At 44.6% G+C, this 26633-nt stretch overlaps 1 protein-coding gene across 1 annotated transcript in view; it reads left to right on the top strand.

Annotated features, from left to right (window-relative positions):
- The window catches only part of VEGFD (vascular endothelial growth factor D), an 85912-nt gene that overhangs the window by 16318 nt on the left and 42961 nt on the right, over positions 1-26633 (top strand). Inside the window, exon 2 of the mRNA XM_040423313.1 lies at positions 17653-17854. Coding sequence (XP_040279247.1) covers positions 17653-17854 — 202 coding nt within the window. The remainder of the gene's footprint in view (positions 1-17652; positions 17855-26633) is intronic.

Genomic DNA, 26633 nt, shown 5'->3' with positions numbered 1-26633 from the left:
AAAGGTTACACAGAATTGTCTATGGGTGATCCAGAAGTAAAAGTTGTGCAAACATTGAGCACTGCTACCAAGTGTCAAGATGACATACTTGAAAGACTAGCCAGATGTTCAAAATGGAATACGGTCATAAACGTAGTAGCTCGAATTTAACGTTTGGCAAAGGGAATCAGAAAGAAGGAATTGTTTAATGTAGAGGAAAGAATGAAAGCTGAAAAAACACTCATAAGACTCATTCAACAGAGATTCTACAGTGAAGAGTTGAAGAGACTTAGTCAAAAACCTAAAAGGCTTCCAAAAAAACACCCATTGTACAAGCTTAATCTTGTTCTGCAGGATGAGATACGGAAGGTGGGAGGAGGACTGGAAAATGCATCGTTACCTAGCAGAGTGAAGCATCCAGCAATTCTACCCCAAAATTCTACCTTAACAAGATTGATTATTGATCACTACCACAACAAATCCTTGAATCAAGGAAGAAGCTTTACCCAAAGCTGTTTGAGAGAAGGTGGTTACTGGGTAGTGAAAGGAAGCAAAGTTATAGCAAAGTATATAAGTAAATGTGTAGTCTGCAGAAAGGCACGTAGACCTACAGAAGAACAAAGAATGGTAGATTTACTGGCAGATCGTGTAAACCCATCACCACCATTTCTTTATAGCGGAATGGATTGCTTTGGCCCATTCATCACCAAGCAAAACCGCAAGGAGTACAAAAGATATGGACTAATATTTACTTGTCTGAGTTCCAGAGCAATTCACCTGGAAATGTTAGAGGATATGTCAACTGACGCATTCATCAACGCCTTAAGATGTTTCATAGCCATTGGAGGTACCGTCGGAGAGCTTAGATCTGACCAAGGATCTAATTTTGTCGGAGCAAAGAATGAATTGAAGAAAGCTCTAAAAAAGATAGATAAAGAAAAGTAACTGAGTATTTGTTAGAGAAACAGTGTGATTTTTACATGAATACTCCACATGCAAGCCATACATGATCCAACAAGTTTGGACCCTTTAACTCCCAACCATTTACTTTACCTTAAGCCACCACCTGGCAAATTCACCAAAGAGGATTTATATGCTAAAAGGAGATGGTGAAGAGTTCAATATCTATCAGAACAGTTTTGGAATAGATGGAGAAAAGAGTACTTAGCCAATCTTATGCTAAGAAGTAAATGGCAAACACCCAGAAGAAATGTCCAAGTTGGTGACATAGTGGTAGTGAAAGAAGATTTACCTAGAAGTCAATGGAATTGGCCCAAAGTTCTAGAAGTCAAAGGATGAAGACAAACTAGTAAGAAGAGTGTTGTTACAAATAGGATACTCAAAATTTGACAAAAAAGGAAATCGTCTCACTACTCCACTCAAGTTGGAACGTTCCTATACAGAAGTTAGTTCTACTTAAGAGAGATAAAGACACTTGAAAGTTAAGAACCTGATTAAAAATTACTCAAATTCATGTTCAAGTCCTACCACTAAGAACATAGAATTATAGGTAATTTTGGTGGGAGAGTAGCTGGCCAGCTAGGACCTGTCCTAGGTTGCTAGTATAGCTTATATGTGTATACAGCTAGACCTGCCAATAGCCTTAATACAGTTCCTATGTTTATGTGTTAAAGACAAAAGCAGAGTTATTTACTGTGACATCATGTTTTGGATGTCATATAACTGTTATATTTTGTGTTCACAGAAGCAGAAAAAGATAATATGCCTTTAAGAGTCATTTTGTAATGTAAGGTAAGCTTAGTGAAACAGCAGAAAACAAAGGAAGCATAGTGTTAATCTGTTGTTGCTGGGCAGAAGTCTAGACCAAGAGTTTTCACCAATCACAGCCAGCCTCACACACAGCTGTCTGGGAATTCCCCTAGCAGAAGCTGCTAGAATCATTATTCACCAGAGAATGGAGCTGAAGAGACAATCACTCCACTTAGAGCTGTGTTTTTATGGAAGCAGAGTGGCCAAAATAGGTATTTAAATCAGTTATATAATGTTCCTACTGTTAGTATAGTGATTAGAACTGTATACTGAACCAGTTATATGTGTGTTTACATACAGTTCCACCAAATACAAATTGCAAGCTACAAACTGCAATCGTACAAATTCAATTGCAAACTACAAAGTTCACAATTCAAATTCAAATTCCATATTGCAGTCCAAATATCATACAACCATACCAGATCATACTCAACCAATCTGCAAATAGTTACTGCTAACTGCATACTGCAAGATTGCGACCAAATTCAGCAAGTGAACTATTAGTTAGACCTCAGATATACCTCTCAGAGAGATCATAAAGTTCTTAAATAACTTAAAGTGAGAGTACAGATACTCAAGAGAGAAATATATCCACCATTTTATGTTAAATGACAAGATTGAACAGTTGAACCACCATCTTATGCATACCGCCATTTTGTGATATCTTTTCAACACGTGTTATGTACATGGATTATCTGCTGCGGAGGCGGCAGTGTTATATATGAAGAAAAGTTGAGTTAATAAAGAAGTTATTCAAGCATTTGGTGTGCTCTTTAAACCTACTGTTTCATAGAACGGCGCTAAAGGAATTACAGAGTAATAGACAGTCTGGTTAGACTAAAAAGTCAGAGATATCAAAATTCTTATAATGCCACAGCGCAAAAGGCATTTCATAGTGCTGCGCCTGCCACACCTGTACCCTGTGGGCCAGTCCGAGCCTGCATAAATCTCACTGTTTTTTGATCTGAGGATAGATCTAGAAAGTGTTTGGCTGGTTCCCATGTGCATATTAGAGCCCTCCTTGTAAATTATTTCATTATTTGATGCATTCTGATTTTAGAAATTTCAATCTTCAAATCATTTTTGCGCTATTGCTTAAGAAAGAAAACTATTGGAGTGTATAGATATGCAGGAAAATGGATCTTTCACACAAAGGACCAAAGTAGTATTGAGCAAACCCAAACTGTAAAGTTCAGGTCCGTACCGAACTTGGCGAGTTTGGGTTACCCGGACCCGAACATTGCTGGAAAACGAGTTCGGTATTCGGTTTTAATAAAGCTTTTTAAAGGCTGCAGGGCAGCCAATCAACAAGCTTTTAAGCTGTGGGCACTTAGAAGCCATCACAGCCATGCCTAGTAATGGCATGGCTGTGATTGGCCGGTGCATCATTTGACCCAGCCTCTATACAAGCTGGATCACGTGTAGCACCTCCCATCAGCTCTGAGTAGTGCAGGGTCATGAAGCAGGCAGCTGAAGTGAGGGAGAGTGTTAGAATCTGGCTAATTGTTTTGTGGGTTACCTATAATGATTTTTTGTGTGTGCAATACACCAGCTTTGTACCCCTGACACAGAAATATAATAATTCATCTGGCTGTTCATTCTGTTGGTGACCTATAGTGATCTTTGTACCCCTGACACAAAAATATAATAGTTAATCCGTCTGTTAGTTCGATGTGTGACATATTCCCATTTTTGGTGTGAGTTACACCTGCACTGCATACGTGACAGGGAAATTAATATACCGTATTTTCGCCCCATAAGACGCAAAAGTGGGGGGAAATGCCCCTGCATCTTATGGGGCCGGAGGATTGGAAGCGGTGAAGGCTCTGTAACATAAATGGCATGGGGGGCTGATCTGAGGATGGGGGTCTGATCTGAGGTCTTATTGGGGTCTTATTAACAATTGGGGGTCTGATCTGAGGTCTGATTAAGGGGCTTATTAACATTGGGGGTCTGATTGGGGCTGTCAGATGAGGTCTGATTAACATTGGGGGTCTGATTGCTGGCCTGATCTGAGATCTAATGAAAAATATTTTTTTCTTATTGTCCTCCTCTAAAACCTAGGTGCGTCTTATAGGGTGAAAAAAAACGGTAGTTAATCTGTCTGTTAGTTCGGTGGGTGACCTCAAAAAATTAGGAGAGCATCAAATAAGGGACATGGCCCTGGTCATAGTGCTGGTGGAGCTCCTGTTGCAGGGAGAGGACGTGGTTGATCTGTGCCAGGTACACGCCCAAATGAAACATCTTCCGCATGTGAACGTAGGCGATAGGTTGTTCAGCGTAATTATTTAGGCCCGAATACCAGTGTACGAATGGTCAGGCCAGAACAAGTAGAGGAGGTAGTAGATTGGATGGCTGACAGTGCCTCCAGTTCCTTCACATTGTCTCCTACCCGGTCCCCTGCTGAAACCACAGAGTTGGCACCTGCAGCCCATGGGCATCTGTCTTTCACCTCACCCCCTTGCAAATCAGCCAAGCAGTCTGAGCCCCAAGTCATGCAGCAGTCTCTTATGCTTTTTGATGACTCTGCTGGTGGGGTTTCCGTGGGCCATCCACCTAGCGCTGCCCCAGAAGTGGAAGAGATTGAGTGCACTGATGCCCAACCACTTATGTTTCAGGATGGTGGACATGGGAGGACACCGCAGCACGTCTCTGATGATGATGACGAAACACAGGTGCCAACTGCTGAGGATTTCTGCCATGTGCAGACCGGCAAGGAGGGCAGGGGTGAAGAGTGGGTGGAAGATGATGTGGAGGATGATGAGGTCCTAGACCCCCACATGGAATCAAGGTCATGCGAGTGACGTGTGCAGTTCGGAGGAAGAGGTGGTGGTCACACAGAGCCAGCCACACAGCAAAGAGGGAGCAGGGTGAAAAAGTGAGTGGCCGTCCCCTAGCCAGTATGCCTGCTACTGCCCACTGCACCCAGGGACTGAGCACACCAAAGCCAGCTCCAAGGAGTTCCCTGCGTGGCAATTCTTCAGACAATGTGCTGACGACAAGACGTCGAGTGGTTTGCACGCTGTGCAATCAGAGCCTGAAGGGAGGCATAAATGTTCTAAACCTGAGCACCACCTGCATGACCAGGCATCTAAATGCAAATCACGAGCTGCAGTGGAGTACACACCTGAAAAACCACAAAAGATCTCAGGCTCTTCTTGCTCCCTTTTCTGCTGCGCTCTCAGCCTCTTCCTCCCCCTCTGAAGTGACAGTGGCACCTGCTACTTCGCAAACAGAGGATGTGGCAGCAACACCACCACCACCGTCACCAAGCATCTCCACACTGTCCCATGGAAGCGTTCAGCTGTCCATCCCCCAAACACTGGAGAGAAAAGAGGAAGTTCCCCCCTACCCACCCACGATCCCTGGCCCTGGATGCCAGCATTTCAAAATTCCTGGCCTTTGAAATGCTGTCATTCCATCTGGTGGAGACAGAGACTTTTAAAAACCTTATGGCGGTGGCTGTCCCACAGTACCTGGTTCCCAGCCGCCACTACTTTTCCAGGCGAGCCATCCCTGCCCAACCAAGTGGCAGACAAAATCAGATGTGCAACGCCATCTGTGGCAAGGTCCACATAACTACCAATATGTGGACCAGTAAGCACGGGCAGGGACGTTATATCTCCCTAACTGCACACTGGGTAAATGCAGTGGTGGCTGGGCCTGAGGCGGATAGCAGTTTGGCGCATGTCCTATTGCCACCGAGGATTGCAAGACATTTCTCGTTGCCTCCTCCTCCTACTCCGCTTCCTCCTCTACCACTTCCTCATCCGGTCAGCGTAACACCTTCACCACCAACTTCAGCACAGCCAGGGGGAAATGACAGCAGGCTATTTTGAAATTCATCTGTTTGGGGAAAAATCCCCACACCGCGCAGGACCTGTGGATGGGCATGGAACAGACCGATGAGTGGTTGGTGCTGCTGAGCCTCAAGCCTGGCCTGGTGGTGTGTGATAACGGGCGAAATCTCATAGCAGCTCTGGGGCTAGCTGGTTTGACGCACATCCCTTGCTGAATTTGGTGGTGCAGAGATTCCTGAAAAATTACCCCGATATGTCAAAGCTGCTGCAGAAAGTGCGGGCTGTCTGTGCTCGCTTTCGGCGTTCTCACCCTGCTGCTGCTCGCCTGTCTGTGCTGCAGCTTAACTTCGGCCTTCCTGCTCACCGCCTCATATGTGACGTACCCACAAGGTGGAACTCAACCTTGCACATGCTGGAGAGACTGTGCAAGCAGCAGCAGGCGATAGTGGAGTTTCAGCTGCAGCACGCATGCACGGGTGAGTTGCTCTGCAGAACAGCAACACTTCACCGAGTGGGCCTCCATGCGTGACCTGTGTTGTGTTGCGCTGTTTCAAGTACTCCACCAACATGGCCAGTGCCGATGACGCAGTCCTCAGCGTTACTATCCCACTTCTATGTCTCCTTGAAAAAACACTTCGGGCGATGATGGAAGAGGATGTGGCACAGGAGGAAGTGGAGGAGGAAGAGGGATCATTTCCACGGTTATCAGGCCAGTCATTCACAAGTGGCTCTGAGGGTGGGTTCCTGCACCAACAGAGGCCAGGTACACAACTGTCCAGCCAGGGCACAGTTCTGCAGGATGAGGAGGATGATGAGGAGGAGGAACCGTGTTCACAGCAGGTTGGCACCCAAACCAGCTTATGGGCATCAATGGAGCGTGGCTGGGGGATACAGAGGACACAGACGATACACCTACCACAGAGGACAGCTTGTTTTGCCTCTAGTCAGCCTGGCACACTTGAGTGACTACATGTTGCAGTGGCCTGCGCAACGACCGCCGAGTTGCCCACATTCATACCAGGCTGATTAATGGGTGGCCACCCTGCTGGATCCCCGTTACAAGGACAATGTGCTGTCCTTAATTCTGTCACTGGAGAATGATTGGAACATGCACGAGTACAAGCGCACGCTAGTAGACGCGCTGCTGATGGCATTCACACCTGACAGCGGGGGCTCAGTGGAAGCACAAGGCGAAGGCAGAGGAAGAAGTCTCCAAAGCAGCCGGCACTGCTAGCACCTCAGAAGGGAGGGTTAGCATGGCCAAAATGTGGAAAAGCTTTGTCAGCACGCCACAACAACCAGCACCACCAGCTGATACGGAACGTCATAGCAGGAGGCAGCATATCGGCAACATTGTGGAACAGTACGTGTGCACACGCCTACATGTACTGACTGATGGGTCTGCCCCATTCAACTTTTGGGTCTCCAAATTGGGCACAAAGCCTGAGCTTTCCCTTTACTCCTTGGAGGTGCTGGCCTGCCCTGCAGCAAGTGTATTGTCCGAACGTGTGTTTAGCACGGCGGGGGGGGGGGGGGGGGGGGGGTCATCACAGACAAGCGCAGCCGCCTGTCCACAGCCAAAGTGGACAAGCTCACGTTCATTAAAATGAACCAGGCATGGATCCCACAAGACTTGACTGTACCTTGTGCTAATTAGACATGTATACCGGCCGCACCCAGCAATTGTTATACTCCAGTGCACTTTCTCTTTGCATTCTCTTTTCTATTTCCAATGTTTTGGGGTCCTTCCCAAATTTACAAATAATAAATAAAAATAAATAAATAAAGGAAAAAAAAATATATATAATAAAAAAGTGTTGCTTACCTCCTCCTTCCTCCACCGCCGCTTCCACTTCCACCGCCTTCTCAACCTCCTAGTTCAAGATAATTATTATATTTATTTATTTTTATTCTATGTTATTTTAAGTCATTTCCCTACTCACATTGTTTGCAGGGTAGCTGTCCTGCTCTTAGTCCCATTTTGCAGCCCGCAGCCCTTACTATGACTTTTTTACAACCATTTTAGTGCACCAAAGTTCAGGTCCCCATTGACTTTAACGGGTGTTCGGGTTCGAGTTTCGGGTCCCGAACCTGAACTTTGACCCGAAGTTCAGTCGAACCAGGAGAACCTGAACATCCACAGGTCCGCTCATCCCTAACCAAAAGTGTCCCTCTTTGAACGTCCAAAAAGTTGGAAGTATGTTACTGGGGTATCTTTTTTAACTGAGACCATATTACACAACTAAATAAGAGAGTACTGTCAGCTATTATGTGGTCCTGAATCAGCAGCGGCGTTACTGTGTATACCTCAGCGTATGTCCTCTACGTTTAAGTCTAACCTTTCAAGGACTTTACAAGTTTTTCAGACAAGTGAAATGTGGAGTTTTATTGGGCGGGCTGTGCTGCAATCCTCATAACATCTGCAGTAAACATTCCAGACATGTATCTGAAATCAACCCTCAACATTACTAGACAATGGGTGAGATAATCAAAACCATTTGTGCTTCTTCTAGTTTTTCACTTCAAGACCTTTTTTGGATGTTCAGGACATTATTCTACTTATAGCAAACAAAGAAATAGAAAGGTATATATATATATATATAGTATATATATATATTGTACATTATAAATGCAATATATCTTAAAGATATGCTATATGTTGTCATCATAGCAATTTGAAGTTGTCTTGGCTTAATGCTTTTTTTCTGACAAAAAGTTACAGATGTACAATTTGGCCAACTGAAAAGTTAATTAGCGACATGAACAATAATCATTTGGGTCTCGTGAGGTCAAGATCTAATTGTTAAAGAGGGTGTCAGGGACTTAAATATAGATGACCTATTCTCAGGATAGGTAATCAAAAAAGTGAACGTGTGGTCGACACCTGGTACCCCCACTGATCAGCTGTTGGAAGGGAAAGTGGTGCACACATAGAAAGCATATGACTATGTGCTTTTGATGCGTGCAACACTTTGCCCTGTGACCCAACCTTTCCTTGATGAGCGATGGATGTGGGCAAAATGTGTTGGGGAGGCATCATAGTGTGGCAAACCATGCTGTTTCCACTGTATACAGGGTCTATTTAAGGTGAAAAATATGACACCTACTTAACAGTGATTCCAGATCTGAATTATAGCATTGGTGGTCTTTAGGTGCGCAGCCAGGACATGGATAAGAACTTTCCTTGTACTAAGTGTCTCTGGTCTGACTTAACTCTTAATGTTAATGATTTATTGGTACTGCTGGTTTGGTTTATCTACCCTGTTGTATGGTGGACATATTGGCCCACATTTATTTATGTTACTGCCCCTAGATTTTTGGTGTAAATTGTGCCACAATGTGGTGCATCTAGATCTTTAGAAATTATCTGCGCCTAGCCCCAAAATGGGTTGTGCCTTACAATGCAACCTTTTTATGCCGAAATTGCATCACAATTCTGGTGCGAAATTCTGTCATAAAGTAGGTCAACCAATAGTTGGTATAGATTTAGGCAAAAGTGTCTCTTCTGCACCAGATTTATCATCCAGCCTGAGCCACTGATATGTGCCTGGTATGCGTAGTACGTGTGCGGAATATTGTAGGCCAGGCAATGCTCTTGGTTTCTGGATAAAATATATGCAAATCAGTCTGACAGCTGGCATTAGAAAGAATTACTTTATCTTTTTGTCAGGAAAGCTTATTTGCATAGCTTTGGCTTTTTGGGAAACATATTCAAATTATCTTTTCTAACAAAAAGGATAAGAAAGGTAATTCTTTTTGATGCCAACTGATGTTTTTCACATATTTTTCCCAGAAACCCAGATGGATGTTGCCTGGCCTACAATACTCAGCACATTTACTATGCATACTAAGTGCTCTCTGTAATAAGAAGATGTACCCCACAGACATTGCATATATATTTGCAGAGAAACCCAGAGTAGTTTACTACTAGTCTCTCTGTCTCTCTCCCGAAATGAATCACAAAAACCTTGGATTCTGACAAATTTTTCAGAATTGATTCATTCATCCTTAATTCAAGGTTACATTTTAATACTGTTGCCCTTTTCTGTGATACTGGAGTTCATGTATTATGATCTTCTATTCCAGAAACTGGCTTAAAAAAAAGCAGCACACCTGAATTTTTTTCTGCTCCACCCAAACCAATCTTTGATAAATGACTCCCACTGTCTCCTAATAATAATAATGCGTAAAATGGTGAGAGAGAGAGGAGGCGCTCATAGGGTTAGTGGGTAAGGCATCACAATCCCTGGAGGGATGTGAATGCACTCATCTGTATTAGGGTGGTGAGTGCATTGGCAATGTGGGGTTCGTAGGTGGAGATGATGAGGATGATGAGGTCGCTGCAGCCAGTGCCAATACTTTTAGGTGGAATCCTCCAGGCAAAGTTGCTCCTTTTGTTCATCTGCACGCCGGGCCACCCGCGGGACTATTGTCCAGCACTCATAAGATCATATGAGAGCAGGACAACAGCCCCACGGGCGGCCTGACATCCACAGCATCATTGTAATCTATGATGCTGTGCGCTCCTGTGCGCACAATCAATGCCGCTCTGGGACATATGGCCCGCTCACGTACCGTATATCTCGGAGGGCATACGGTCGTGGGCAAGAGGCCTTAACCAGTCGAGTTGGGCAGAACCCAACGGGTACACCTCACCTACTCACAATGTAACCACAGTTCTGGACCACATGAGAGGATAATAGTCTCAGATCTTGCAAGAAGGATTTGTAAGCCGGAAGAGGAGGGGCTTCTGGGCTCCAATGCAAACCATGCCAGTCACCTACCATATGCCATTTATAATACTGGTATCATCTTATGTGGCAGAGGTGACCTTGGCCCCCCTGAGAATTCAGGGCCTAGGTGTTACTGTCTGCTCCCCCTATAGCTACCCCCATGTTTCTTGTTTTTCACTTATGTGGTTTAGAAGAGAACTAGAATGGGGAGTGTTGAGGACTTTGTCTCTCTCCCCGCTTCTTTGGACACATTTATGATTACTAGATTTAATGATGAATAATCTCTATGCAGTGAAGATTAAACAATATAGTGTACACTATTACAGGGAAGACATGTGGGTTACATTATGGATTTGCTTGCTTAACATCTGGAAATGAAGAACCGCTAAACATTTGCTCAAATTTACATTCTTTACGCAGACTGTATCATTTATTACTGTTGTAGCATTTCACATTTGCTTCTTCTTTTTCTATGTCATGCATGAAAGTACTGTCAGTGTACAGGGTCAGATACCAAAGGCCTTGTGCACATGAGCATATTATTATCTGTATCACATGGATCTCGAATACAGTGGTAATACATTTCAATGGGACTGCGCACACAATTCTATTAAAATACAATAGTAAAAACATGTACAGTACTTTGGGTGCCATATATATTGTGTCATATATATAGATGCTGGCAATTCCAGGCAGGAGCCAATACAGACAGCCAAAGGTCAAGTATATGGCCCCACCTGGTCTTCAATAGCTCATCATAGAGCCTGTAGCTTCTAGCAATATTAGTGTGTCAGCAGGCCTCCATATCTCCTGGGCCCCTGTTCAATTACACAGTACATGTTGTACATAGGCTATATTCGACCTTGCTTCCAAGGCAAAACCCAGTCCATAAAGTAGAACGCTAAGTGTCCCCAACACAGTTTTGTATTGTGTACCGTAATACAAATTGAAAAATGCCCATGGTTTTGGATTGGTAGGGTCGGACTGTGGTTCCTTGGGTCCAACAGAGGAAATTATTCTCAGTTCCCAACCTCTATGTCATCAATAAAGTCTAAAAAGTTTTCGCTCAATGAAATAGACCATAGTTGCAAGTTATGGGCTCCAAAAGCAGCTCCAAATGTATTTTTTTTATCCTGGACCTTTGGTGTCCACTATGGTTTTAGAACATGGGCCCTCCGGAGTATCCTCTGGAACATTGATGGGCCAGTCTGTGGGCCAATGGAAAATACAGTCAGTGGTACAACAGGGGGCAGTTTTGCAGTGAGTGCTATTCATGTACAATTGTGCTCTTGGATCTGTTCATGCTGTATGGACTTTTAATTATTTTGGAATAAAGTAAAGTTTTAGTCTGGTGCTGGCTCACCAATGATTTGTACATGTTGCTTGGCGGAGAGACGCTGAGTTGGTACGCCTGTGGAGAGCTGGCCTTTGCTGTTTGCTGATATCTTTACAACAGGGGATACTCATGTAGTGGTACATGACCATAGGGTAAGGGAACTGATGTATTATTATGTGACAGTAGCTGTTCCCAGTCTATGCCCTGAAATTAGCCTTTTTGAAATTCTGTATCTTGGCTCTGCCCAACAGAGTTTGCTTCTTATAGTTTAGGGGGGATATAATTATATTGTGGTCACTATTACTAGTGTTTGTGGAACAGTAACATTTCCAACAAGCTCTGCATTATTAGAAATTACTAGATTCAACAGAGCATCGCCCCTAGTGGGAGCTTCTACAAACTGGCCCATAAAGTGGTCCTGCAGCAAGTTGGGGAATTTTCTCCCCTTTGCAGTTGAGGCAGAACCATGACCCCAGTCAATGTCTGGGAAGTTAAAATCTCCCATTATGACTACTGTACCAGCCTGTGCCGCCCGCTCTATTTGGTTATACATTCTATCTCTTCTGTGATGTAAGGGGGTCTATAAAGTACACCAAGTATTCTTTTTTCAGTGTTTATATCCCTTTGAACTTCCACCCATAAGGTTTCCACATCCTCACTATCCTCACACACAATTGCCTCTTTCACACTTGTCTTCAGATCACTCCTCACATTCAGGCACACACAACCACCTTTTCTATTGACCCGGTCTTTCCTAAATAGTCTAAAACCCTCAATATTTACAGCCCTGTCATGCGAAGAGTCCAACCATGTCTCAGCCACACCAACTACATCTATGTGTTCTTCTAGTACCATAGCCTCCAGCTCCCCCATTTTTCTACCTAGACTTCTGGCATTTGTGAAAATACATTTTAAATTACTATTACCTGTAAAGTGATTATTCGGGATTTTTTGTTACCTTGGTTAATTTTTGTATGTAACAGGTTCTTGTTACCAGCAGTTCTATTTTTTATAAATGTATAGTTATTCCCAGTCTTCTCCCTATTTTCCTTGCTAACCCCGGCCCCCACTAAATCCCCACTGTCCCCTTCTATAACCCACTGTCTATGTACACTATCTACCCCCTTATTAGTATGACACCCTTTCCCCCACCAGATCCTAGTTTAAAAGCTCCTCCAGCCGTCTAACCATTTTTTCCCCCAGGGCAGTTGCACCCTCCCCATTGAGGTACAGCCCGTCCCTACTGTAGAGCCTGTAACCGACCGCGAAGTCGGCCCAGTTCTCCATGAACCCAAACCCTTCCTTCTTGCACCAGCTTCTGAGCCACTTATTTAACTTCCTAAGCTCCCGTTGTCTCTCTAGTGACGCTCGTGGCACTGGTAGTATTTCTGAAAACACTACCTTGGAGGTCCTGGACTTGAGCTTCTCACCTAGCTCCCTAAAATCATTTTAAGGACCTTGCATCTCCCACTGACTTTGTCATTGGTGCCAATGTGTACCATGACCGCCGGGTCTTCCCCAGCCCCACCCAGCAATCTGTCAATCCGATCCGCAATATGCCGAACCCGAGCAACCGGCAGACAACACACTGTTCGGCATTCACGGTCTCGGCGACAGATGACCTTGTCTGTCCGCCTAATAATAGAGTCCCCTACCACCAACATCTGTCTGACCTTTGCTGCACTCCTTTTCCCATCCTTCCTGCAGGGGTTGCTAGGAGAAACACCCTGCTGCAGTGTTGCTGGCCTTGGGCTTTCATCCCTAATATCAGCCAAACAGGCATATTTACTAGGGATGACAGCTCTGGACTAGCCTCCCTGGCACTTTTCCCTCTACCCCTTTTTTCTACATTAACCCAACTGCTGATCTGATAGTCCTGATCTTGCCCTTCTCCACCCCCCTCAATTTCACTGACCCTAGCCAGTGCCTGCACAGTGAGGTCTAAGCCTCTCTCCAGTTTTGCAATGCCCCTAAGTATTTCAAGCTGCTTATTTAGATCCAAGATCTGGGCTTCCAAATATGCAACATGATTGCATCTAGTGCAAATGTATTCACCCTTGAACGGCTCTTCAAGGCATGCATACATTGCACAGGACACACACTTAGTGGCATTGTCCATGGAGCACATGTTTAATAGGGATGAATAGTAAAAAGTAAAACAGTAAATATGAGTTAGAATTAGACCCTGTCTGCTGTAGTTGAAGGACTAGCTAGAATCAAGCCAACAACACACAAGGAAATTCTATCCAACCTTAGTTTCCTGCTCCTTGTCTTAAACTCCTTTTCTTTAACTCCACCTAATCAGACGCCCTCTTAGTACAGCAAGCCTCAGGAAGAGCAAAATTCATCACAAAGCAAATATTATTTTTTTTTATTCGGCGAAGCAGCCAAATCAAATTTTCCAAAACTTCGCTAACCTCTAGTTGAGAGTGATCTAATTATGAAAGAGACTTGATTCTGTATGGACAGGATTACATGGGGCATTATTCTACCCCTTGGATTGGTGTCTAAGGTATAAAATACTGGGCCTGCCATGGGCTATTGAGACCCTTAGTGACAATTTAATTTCTTAGGTTGCTTTTGTAATGATACATCTTACATTGTCTACAATTCCTATTCATAAAGACTTTGTACCACACACTTTCCCAGTAATGGAATATACTTTATTTAATTAGGGGATGGTAACCAAAAGCCAGGAACCAGAAGATAATGCCCAAAGCAAACTTTTTATTTCCGTCCAACTACTTACTGGGGCATATTTACTAATGATTACACTTTGCAGTCTAAGAATATGAATCACAGTTATAATTTTAGCCAAATTTTCTATTCTGGAGCTTGGACCTTTATAAATTAGGAGAATGTTAAATCTTACACCAGAATTCTGTCTATGCATCAAAACTTCATCCTTAAGCCAAAAAAATGTCTTTGCACCAAAAGTTTATCCTAGTTTTAGAAGACAGAGGAGATTGCTAATGCTGTCTAACAATAAGAAGGTGTAAACATAGACGGTCCAAAACTGTGCCAAATTTATCACAGTGGCTGATACTGGCTGATAAATGTGGCAGACAACTTTAGACTATCTAAGTTTAGGCCACTTACTGTATAAGTTGGCATAGTTTTACTCTAGAAATGGGACAAAATGTTGACATTTTTGGCGCATGGAGGTGCACTTAAAGGGGTTGGCCTATGAAAAATATTCAGCATTTTTCAAACCAGCACCTGGATCTGAATACTTTTGTAATTGCATGTAATTAAAAATGTAATATAGCCATTGAGTTAATCACTGAAATCTATTTGCTTAGGCTACTTTCACACTAGCGCTTGATCGGATCCGTTCTGAACGGATCCGATCATATTAATGCAGACGGAGGCTCCGTTCAGTACGGATCCGTCTGCATTAATAACTTAGAAAAATTTCTAAGTGCGAAAGTAGCCTGAGCGGATCCGTTCAGACTTTCAATGTAAAGTCAATGGGGGACGGATCCGCTTGAAGATTGAGCCATATGGTGTCATCTTCAATCGGATCCGTTCCCATTGACTTACATTGTAAGTCTGGACGGATCCGCACGCCTCCGCACGGCCAGGCGGACACCCGAACGCTGCAAGCAGCGTTCAGCTGTCCGCCTGGCCGTGCGGAGGCGAGCGGAGCGGAGGCTGAACGCCGCCAGACTGATGCAGTCTGAGCGGATCCGCATCCATTCAGACTGCATCAGGGCTGGACGGAAGCGTTCTGCTCCGCTCGTGAGCCCCTTCAAACGGAGCTCACGAGCGGACAGCAGAACGCTAGTGTGAAAGTAGCCTTAGCAACACCTGCTGTTTGCCCATCCTTCAACTGCCACCAGCTACAGCAGAACGGACACACCCCTAAGAAATTGAATGTCCCCTGAGCTGCCAGCTTGAAATAAATCTAGCAGAGGAACTTGAGCAATGAATGGTGAGATCTCTGGATCAATGTGAGGTACAGGGCTGGTTCTAGCTTTGTTAGAAAGAGATTGCCATGTACTGTATGATGTATGATTTTCATTTTTTACATTACTCATTGGATAACCTTTTTAAGCTACGTCCCTTTCCCGCAAACCCACACCTCCTTGTTGGATGAAGCAGTAAGGGGTTCATAAATGAGGTGCAAAGCATGTATGACAGTTGTTTTTTTTTGTTACCTATCATGTAACAAAAATTGCTGCATTTTCTGTAGTAAATCTGCCTCATTGCTCTGTTATAATGTAAATGCTAGCTACACCAGGGGAGATTTCTATATCCTTTCTACCTTACTTATGATCAAAATAGAAATTTGGAGCAGAACGTCTGCACAGCTCACAAATGTCTTTTGGGGTAGACATTTCTAAGGTTTGGTAATTACATAAGTCACTTTAATAATGAATAATGTGCTAGCATGCAGCTCCGAATATCGTACTAAAGCGAATAAGATTTTATTGGTTTCATTTGTGCCCATCACCCTATGTTCTATGTACTTAAATATAGTCCAATGGTTCAAACATGTAAACTAATAATATAGTCAGAATGAAAGAAAATATAGAATATTAAGATTTAATCTAAAAAAAGAAACATATTTCAGGCACTGTGGTGTACCTACCGTACCATGGAAGCAGGGTAGGTAACTGGTATGGGGCCCGTGGAGTAAATGAGGCCCATTGCTAGCTGTGGCTTAACAACTAGAGGTCAGAGACAGGGCTGAGACTTCTCATACGACTGCTCGGAGGCTATTCTCACTCTGTACCACATTCTCCAAGCAGCTGCTATCGCCAGCAGATAACAACTTCCCTTTTCTTTAAAGGCTTTATTATTGCATTGTACTTGTTTTTTTCAATTGCTCTTTATTAAAAATACTGAATCCTTTTTTCTGTACAGAGCTGAGATGCTCTAGTAGCAGCCGATGGATTTTCTGTCTTTTCCGTCATCTGGGGAGAAGACGGGTACCTTATTTCTGCTCCCTGCACTCATTATAGCTCAGTTATTATCTTACTGATAAAAATGTGACTTAAATAAGTGTTTATGACCTCTTAGTAGTTTAGAGATAAGGGTTATTAGATGACCGTCATAAAGTGAAAGTACCAGTCACACAGTTAGAAAAATAGTTCACGCTTTGTGACAGAATGGCTCAATATATTTTAATAAAGTCCAATTGAAAGTATGATTTTTACCCAAAAATGAGTAAGATGCAATCATAAACAAAAATTGCCTCCAAAGGTGTACATAGCCTTTAAGAATTGATTAATAGAAAGCTTGTCAGATACCCTATCGGATAAACGGATAGGGAATAAGTGTCTTATCAGTAGGGCTCTTACCTCTGGGACCTCAGCTGATCAGAAGAACAGGAGCACATGCTCCCTATTTGAATGGCGTGGCAGTCTACTGTTCCATTCAACTCTATGGGACTGCTGGAGATGGCTGAGTACTAGAGTTCTGATATTTCTGGCAGCCTTAAAGAGTAGAATGGAGCGGCAGTACGGAGCTCCATTCTCGTTCCAGCAGTTGGAACCCGCAGATTAGACACTTATTCCCTATTCTATGGCTAGAAGATAAGTTGTCTTAATGGGACAACCCCTTTAATCAGATGGCCCATTTAATACATGTTCGCCTTCTCCCCCTCTTTACTGGCTGTAAATTACACCAACTATAATATCTTGCATGCAAGTGCCGACTGACTAACCTCCAGCATTAAAGTATTTTTGGAAGACTATTGTGTAAGGCTATTCCTGTTGTTTATCAGTACACATGTTTTCACAAGGAGAGCATCAGGAGAATGTTAAAGTGGACCAGATGCCCAGTATATTTTGGAATGTGTTCCTGGAAATATGCTTTGAAAAAGGGATTTATGGAAATAATTTGCTGTAAATTAAAGAAAAGTAAATTACATTTTTGTGTCATTGGAATTTTTTGTGACTCAGTATTTGACTGTAGTGGGACCTTATTAATAATATGTGTGGACTACCACAACCATCAAAGCATATCAATAATTGAGCATTGCTAATGGGTACCAATACCTGACGAATAACTATGTTGTTCCTCGTAGGGAGTGACGCAGAGTGAGTTAGAACAGAGGATCAGATCGGCTGCAAACCTTGAAGAGCTGCTACGCATCACTCATCCCAGAGAGTTGAAGTTATGGAGATGTCGGTCAAAACTTAAGTCCTACATCAGCACTGACACCAGGTCAGGGCCCCACCGCTCAACCAGATTTGCTGCAGCATTCTATGACATTGAAATACTAAAAGGTACATGATACAGTGTATTGTATATCACTAACATAAAAATTAATTTGAAGGGTTGTCCCCTACTATGTAGTGTCCAATCAAGACCTCAAAAATGCTATATAGGTCACCTACAGTATAAGTGGTTCTTACCTACTTTTTATTTTCCTCTGCTTTTGGTCTCTGGCTTTTTAGCTTATCTCCATTAGGCCAGATTTGTGACTTCAGTTTAGCTACAGTGCCAATATGCATAGAGTCTGAGGTTGTCCGAGTCCCACCTCCAGTCTCTTATTGTTCTGGCTGCTGATCTCTCCCTCAAATGTGCAACATTTTTGGTCTACAGTTCAACTGACAGCTGGATATATATATATTATCTCTGCGTGTCACTTACTCGTCAAACAGCTGATCAGCGGGAGTGTCGGACCCCTGACGATCTGATATTGATGACCTATCCTAAAGGATAGGTCATCAATATAAAATCCCTGTACAACCCCTTTAACCCTGTATGCTGCAAATTTAAAATGAAATCCAATTAATCAAAAAATTATTTTAAAAAATCATTAAAAATTGCCCCCAAAGGTGTTCATAACCTTTAATTATTGCATAATGCAAAGTTACACATTAGCAAATATTTTTATGCTTGTATGAGGATGAACAAAACCTACAGAGACAGTAATCTTTTCAATTAGTGTAACCAATGGCATCAATATGAAATTACAGGGCAATATGGTGGTAGACCCAAACTCAGCTCAATAAACTATAGAACAACCATAAAACTTAGCATGATACACATTGTGACTTTTATCATTTACACAGGTTCTCCCAACTTAGTAAGTTATAATATATTGCTCTCTGATTCCAGGAGCCCACATCTAATAACAATATGCATGTGCAATTGCTTAACCCCTCTCTTGTAATTCTCCACCATTCGGCATCTTACTAGCCTAATGGTGACCACCCTCCCAACCCGTGCCGTTAATTTTTTGTTATTTACAATGTTCATCTGACAGGTGGTATTTTTATAGAGCAAGTTGTTACGGAAGCGGCGATACCTAACGTATAATTTTTTTTATTAATTTATATTTTACATAATAACAACATTTTTGATTTTAAAAAAATCATGTTTCAGTGTCTCCATATTCTGAGAGCCCTAGTTTTTTTTATTTTTTGGGCGATTGTCTTAGGTAGTGGCAAAATTTTTTCGGGATGAGGTGACGGTTAGATTGATACTATTTTGGGGTGTGTATAACTTTTTGAGCGCTTGTGATGTAAGGTGACAAAAAATTAGAGGTTAGGTCATGTGATTTTTTTTTATAGAGCAGGTTGTTATGGATGTGGCAATACCTATTATGTATACTTTTTTTTATTTATGTAAGTTTTACACAATGATATCAATTTTGAAACCAAAAAAAAAAATCATGTTTTAGTTAGGGTTGAGCGAACCCAAACTGTAAAGTTTCTAGTTCGAACCGAACTTTAGGATTTTTGGACCCTGGACCTGAACTCGAACATTTCAGTAAAAGTTCGGGTTCGGGTTCGGGTTCGGTGTTCGGCGATTTCTTGGCGCTTTTTGAAAGGCTGCAGAGCAGCCAATCAACAAGCGTTTAACTCTGTGCCCTTAGAAGCCATCACAGCCATGCCTACTAATGGCATGGCTGTGATTGGCCAGAGCAGCATGTGACCCAGCCTCTATATAAGCTGGAGTCACGAAGCGCTGCACATCACTCTGCTGTTACTAGTGTAGGGAGAGGATGCTACTTCTGTGAGGGAGAGAATAGGAAATAAACTTTAATCAGAACAGCAATTGAACTTAGCGATCTACTGTACATAGATTTAGTTGTGTGGGTGTAGTGGCCAATCTTTTTACCATGCCCTGAGCCCAGTGACAGAGAAAAATAACTTTTATCCGTCTGTTAGTTAGGTGGGCATCGGCGGCGGCCATTTTATGCAAGCTCAGTGCATTGAAATCCAAGCTTGAAATACTGCAATAATAATCTGGGTTTAAAAAAACACACATTTTTGGCAATATCCTACATCTGGTGCCTTTGCAGCATTAGTCAGTATGCAATTTAAGCTAGAAATAACACCCTTTTTGGGCAAAATACTCAATTTTACAGCCCTTGCTGCATCTGTACGTGTGAAATTCAAGCGTTATATACTGCTGTCATATTCTGTTAGTAAAAAAACACCCATTTTGGGCAAAATACTTAATATTGCAGCCTTTGCTGTATCTGTGATTGTTAAAAACAAGCTTGAAATACTTCAATAATTTTCTGGCTTTTAAAAAACACCCATTTTTGGCAATAACCTCCATCTTGGGCCTCTGCCACATTAGTCAGTGTGCAATTTAAGCTAGAAATACAGTTTTATTTTTCTGGGTTTTAAATAACACCCTTTTTGGGCAAAATACACCATTTTACCACCCTTGCTGCATCTGTGCGTGTGAAATTCAAGCGTTATATACTGCTGTCATATTCTGTTATTCAAAAAACACCCATTTAGGCAAAAAAACTTAATTTGCGGCCTTGTCTGCTGCGGCATCTGTCAGTGTGAGATACACGCTTTAGGCTACTTTCACACTAGCGGCAGGACGGATCCGACAGGCTGTTCACCCTGTCGGATCCGTCCTGCCGCTATTTCGCCGTGCCACCACTACATCCCCATTGACTATAATGGAGACGGGGCGGAGCTCCGGCGCAGCACGGCAGTTCGCGGTGAAGGCCGCCGGACTAAAAAGTCGGACATGCAGTACTTTTAGTCCGGTGGCCTTTCGCCGTGCACTGCCGAGCTGCGCCGGAGCTCCGCCCCCGTCCCCATTATAGTCAATGGGGACGGAGCTGCGGTCCGGCGGCACGGCAAAATAGCGGCAGGACGGATCCAACAGGGTGAACAGCCTGTCGGATCTGTCCTGCCGCTAGTGTGAAAGTACCCTTAGATACTGCTGTGCTATTCTGGTATTAAAAAAACACCCATTTTGGGCAAAGTACTTAATTTTCGGCCTTGTCTGCATCTGTACGTGTGAAATTCAAGCATTTTATACTGCAGTCATATTCTGGTATAAAAAAACACCCATTTAGGGCAAACTTAATTTTGCAGCCTTTGCTGCATCAGTCATTGTGAGATACACACTTTACATACCACTGTGCTATTCTGGTATTAAATAAAAACCTATTTTGGGCAAAATACTTAATTTGCGGCCTTGTCTGCATCTGTATGTGTGAAATTCAAGCGTTATATACTGCTGTCATATTCTGCTATTAAAAAAACACCCATTTAGGGCAAAAAAATTAATTTTGCAGCCTTTGCTGCATCTGTCATTGTGACATACACCCTTTACATACTGCTGTGCTATTCTGGTATTAAATAAACACCCATTTTGGGCAAAAATATTAATTTGTGGCCTTATCTGCATCTGTACGCGTGAGATACAACCTTTAGATACTGTTGTTCTATTCTGCTATTGAAAAAACACCTATTCAGGGCAAAAAACAAAATTTTTTGCTGCATCTGTCATTGTGAGATACATGCGTTAGATACTGTTGTTCTATTCTGTTATTAAAAAAACACGCATTTTGGCAAGATCCTAAATTTGAGAAATATCAGGAGAGCGTCAAATAAGGGACGTGGTCCCGGTCGTGGTGCTGCTGGCGGAGCTCCTGTTGCAGGGAGAGGACGTGGTCGATCTGTGCCAGCTACACGCACAAGTGAAACACCTTCCTCAGGAGCGAGTAGGTGACAGAACCTTCAGCGGTATTTGGTCGGGCCTAATGCGGCTCTACGTATGGTGAGGCCAGAACAAGTACAGGCGATAGTAGATTGGGTTGCTGACAGTGCCTCCAGTTCCTTCACATTGTCTCCCACCCAGTCTCCTGCTGAAAGATCAGAGTTGTCACCTGCAGCCAATGTCCATCAGTCTTTCACCTCACCCCCTTGCAAGTCAGCCAAGCAGTCTGAGCCCCAAGTCATGCAGCAGTATCTTCTACTTTTTGATGACTCTGTTAGCAGGGTTTCCCAGGGCCATCCACCTAGCCCTGCCCCAGAAGTGGAAGAGATTGAGTGCACCAATGCCCAACCACTTATGTTTCAAGATGAGTACATGGGAGGACCATCGCAGCACGTTTCGGATGATGATGAAACACAGGTTCCAACTGCTGGGGCTTTCGAAAGTGTGCAGACCGACAAGGAGGGCAGGGGTGAAGATTGGGTGGAAGATGATGTGGAGAACGAGGAGGTCCTCGACCCCACATGGAATCAAGGTCATTCGAGTGACCTGTGTAGTTCGGAGGAAGAGGCGGTGGTCGCACAGAGCCACCAGCACAACCGAAGAGGGAGCAGGGTGCAAAAGCGGAGTGGCCGTCCCCTAGACAGTACGCCTGCTACTACCCACCGCAGCAAGGGACCGAGCACACCAAAGCCAGTTCCAAGCAGTTCCCTGGCGTGTTTCACGACGGCTATCCAAGCAGCAGTCGTGTCGCACCAGACGGAGGGGAAGGGGGACTCCCATCGGCCTTTCCCCACTCTAGGTTTGTTAGGGTGACTGAGGGTTTAGGCATCCTGCTCGCCGCACGGGTTCACACCCCGTCTAGGGTATCAGGGCAGACAGGTGCCAGCTCAGGGTTAGTCAGGGGTGGCCATACTATTCCCATCCGTAGATGGGAATAGTATGGCCACCCCTGACTAACCCTAAGCTGGCACCTGTCTGCCCTGATACCCTAGACGGGGTGTGAACCCGTGCGGCGAGCAGGATGCCTAAACCCTCAGTCACCCTAACAAACCTAGAGTGGGGAAAGGCCGATGGGAGCACTAGTCACCATCACTCAAGTCTAGGAGAACAGCAGGGGAAGACAGCAACAAACAAACTATAGCAGAGATAGACTTATCCAGTCACAAGCAGAGAAGGCGATCCCAATCATGACAGTCCACGCCGGACAAGAGCTCCACAGCAACACCATCAAACGATCTCCTTCAAAGGTCAGAATAGAACTGGAAGTAAGGACTATATCTGGCAATGACTGCAAGTGAAACTGAAACTAATATAGTAGCTGGGAGTGGCAGACAGGACTCACCTGAGAAGGATGCCTACAAACTCCCAGTAAGGACAAAAAGGTTCACAAGGCAAAACCCAGATGACATACCCTGAACCACGGAGCAAACTCACAAGCTATCGCGAGTAGCAAGTCGCTGCGACCTTCTCCTCCCAGACCTGTCTGGATCAGTCACAGTCGTGACAGTGTGGCAGTTCTTCAGACAATGTGCTGACGACAAGACATGAGTGGTTTGCACGCTGTGCAATCAGAGCCTGAAGCGAGGCATAAACATTCTCAACCTGAGCACAACCTGCATGACCAGGCATCTAAGTACAAAGCACGAGCTGCAGTGGAGTAGACGCCTCAAAAACCAAGAAAGGTCTCTGGCTCCTCCTGCTTCCTCTTCTGCTGCATTCTCTGCCTCTTCATCCACCTCTGGAGTGACAGTGCCACCTGCCACCCCGCAAACAGAGGATCTGCCAGCAACACCACCACCTGGGTCACCAAGCATCTCCACAATGTTCCACGGAAGCATTCAGCTCTCCATCTCCCAAACACTGGAGTGGAAGAGGAAGTACCCCCCTACCCACCCATCATCCCTGGCCCTAAATGCCAGCATTTCAAAATTCCTGGCCTTTGAAATGCTGTCATTCCGTCTGGTGGAGACAGAGAGTTTTAAAAGCCTTATGGCGGTGGCTGTCCCACAGTACGTTGTGCCCAGCCGCCACTACTTTTCCAGGCAAGCCATCCCTTTCCTGCACAACCAAGTGGGGAAAAAATCAGGTGTACACTGCGCAACGCCATCTGTGGCAAGGTGCACCTCACTACGGATACATGGACCAGTAAGCACGGTCAGGGACGTTATATCTCCATAACAGCACACTGGGTAAATGCAGTGGCGGCTGGGCCTGAGGCTGATGACAGTTTGGCGCATGTCCTTCCACCACCGAGGATTGCAGGGCGCTTCCTTTGCCTCCTGTTGCTTCCTCCTCCTACTCTGCTTCCTCATCCTCTACCGGCTCCTCATCCGGTCAGCGTAACACCTTCACCACCAACTTCAGCACAGCCATGGGTAAACGACATCAGGCAGTTTTAAAACTTATCTGTTTGGGGGACAAGCCCCAAACCGCGCAGGAGCTGTGGATGGGCCTTGAACTTCAGACCGATGAGTGGTTGGTGCCAGTGAGCCTCAAGCCCGGTCTGGTGGTGTGCGATAATGGGCGAAATCTCGTAGCAGCTCTGGGACTAGCCGGTTTGACGCACATCCCTTGCCTGGCGCATGTGCTGAATTTGGTGGTGCAGAGATTCCTTAAAAATTATTCCGATATGTCAGAGCTGCTGCATAAAGTGCGGGCCGTCTGTGCGCGCTTTCAGCGTTCTCACCCTGCTGCCTGTCAGCGCTGCAGCGTAACTTCGGCCTTCCCGCTCACCGCCTCAAATGTGACGTGCCCACAAGGTGGAACTCCACTTCCACATGCTGCCTAGACTGTGCGAGCAGGAGTGGAGTTTCAGCTGCAGCACGCATGGGTGAGTCGCTCTGCGGAACAGCACCACTTCACCACCAATGACTGGGCCTCCATGCAAGACCTGTGTGCCCTGTTGTGCTGTTTCGAGTACTCCACCAACATGGCCAGTGCCGATAACACTGTTCTCAGCATTACTATCCCATTTCTATGCCTCCTTGAAAAAACGCTGCTGACGATGATGGAAGAGGATGTGGCACAGGAGGAGGAGAAGGAAGAGGGATAATTTCATAGGGTTTCTGGCCAGTCATTCACAAGTGGCTCCGAGGGTGGGTCCAGGTACACAATTGTCCAGCCAGGGCACAGTTCTGGAGGATGACGAGGTGGAGGATGAGGAGGAGGAACCATGTTCACAGCAGGGTGGCACCCAGACCAGCTCATGGCCATCACTGGTGCGTGGCTGGGGGGATACAGAGGACACAGATGATACACCTCCCACAGAGGACAGCTTTTTGTTGTCTCCGGGCAGCCTGGCACACATGAGCGATTACATGCTGCAGTGTCTCTGCAATGACCGCCAAGTTGCCCACATTCTAACTTGTGCTGATTACTGGGTGGCCACGCTGCTTGATCCCCGTTACAAGGACAATGTACCGTCCTTAATTCCCTCACTGGAGCGTGATCGTAAGATGTGCGAGTACAAGCGCACGCTAGTAGACGTGCTGCTGGTGGCATTCCCACCTGACAGCGGGGGCACAGTGGAAGCACAAGGCGAAGGCAGAGGAGGAGGAAGAGGTCGCCAATGCAGCTGGGGCACCTCAGAAGGCAGGGTTAGCATGGCCAAAATGTGGAAAAGCTTTGTCAGCACGCCACAACAACCAGCACCACCAGCTGATATGAAACGTCTTAGCAGGAGACAGCATTTCAGCAACATGGTGGAGCAGTATGTGTGCACACGCCTACACGTACTGAATGCCGGATCTGCGCCCTTAAACTTCTGGGTCTCCAAATTGGGCTCATGGCCTGAGCTTGCCTTTTACGCCTTAGAGGTGCTGGCCTGCCCTGCAGCCAGTGTATTATCTGAACATGTGTTTAGCACGGCAGGGGCGTTATCACAGACAAGGGCAGCCGCCTGTTCACAGCCAATGTGGACAAGCTCACGTTCATTAAAATTAACCAGGCATGGATCTTACAGAACTTGTCCGTACCTTTTGCAGAATAGACATGTATACCGACCTTACCCAGCCATTGTTATACTACAGCGCAATTGCTCATTTTGGCATTTACCCTAATTTAAAAATAAATAAATAAAATAAAACCAAAAACCAGTGTTGGCTACCTCGTCCTCCTCCACGGCTGCTTCCACCTACACTGCTACGTCCACCACCTCCTCAAACTCCTACTCCATATGGACCTCCACCTCATAAATCAAATTTTTTTATTTTTATTTGTACGTATTTTATTTTATTTGTCTGTTACATTTTCGGGTGAAATTCACCAATTTTTGGGTGTGATATACCACTGCTATACCTAGTAGACAGGTAAAAAAAAAATCTATAATTTGTCTGTTACATTTTCGTGAAATTCACCCATTTTTGGCTGTGATATACCCCTGCCCTACCTAGTTGACAGCTTAATAAATTTCACTAATTTTTCTGTTACATTCTTGGGTTGACATTTTACAATTTTTGCCGTAAATAAACCCCTGCTCTGAATAGGTGACAGGGACCGAAATTTTTATAAATAATCTGTTCCATTGGTGGGTTACATTAACCCATTTCTGGTGATGAAAAACCCCTGCTTTAATAACTTGTCCCACATTTCCGCTTCATCCCATTGCAGCCATTGACCTCCCTTGGATGAGATCTCCCTTTCTCAGGCTCCTACTTCGGCCTGGAACCCTGATTCCCCGCCACCCGTGATCACCATGTGGACGTCACAGGGACGTGCTATCAGGCAGAAATTATCCAGAGTCAACAAGGCGGAAGCAGGGCCTCTCCTGGCTAACATTTCCAAATCCAAAATACCCCAGTGACATTCCCTATAATTTTTTATTAATCATTGCAATAACAGGGCATCTTAAGAGTCCTGTATTGTTATTTATCGTGGGTAATTGCCGCGCGCCCCCTCCTTAAAGAGGACCTTTCACCAAAAAACATGCATAGAAACAGTCACATTACCTAACAGTTCGGCCCCCAGTGATGTATTTCCGATTATTATTTTTTCAGAGGACCCCCGCTTTCGTCCGCTGTGGTCTCTGGTAGTTCTGGCACCTCATATGCTAATGAGGCGATTCGGTTCGAGTAGGCGGTG

Source organism: Bufo bufo, chromosome 3, assembly GCF_905171765.1.
Source record: "Bufo bufo chromosome 3, aBufBuf1.1, whole genome shotgun sequence".
Lineage (NCBI taxonomy): Eukaryota > Metazoa > Chordata > Amphibia > Anura > Bufonidae > Bufo > Bufo bufo.
Note: the sequence above shows the minus strand (reverse complement) of the source record. Positions and strands in the feature narration are given on the sequence as shown.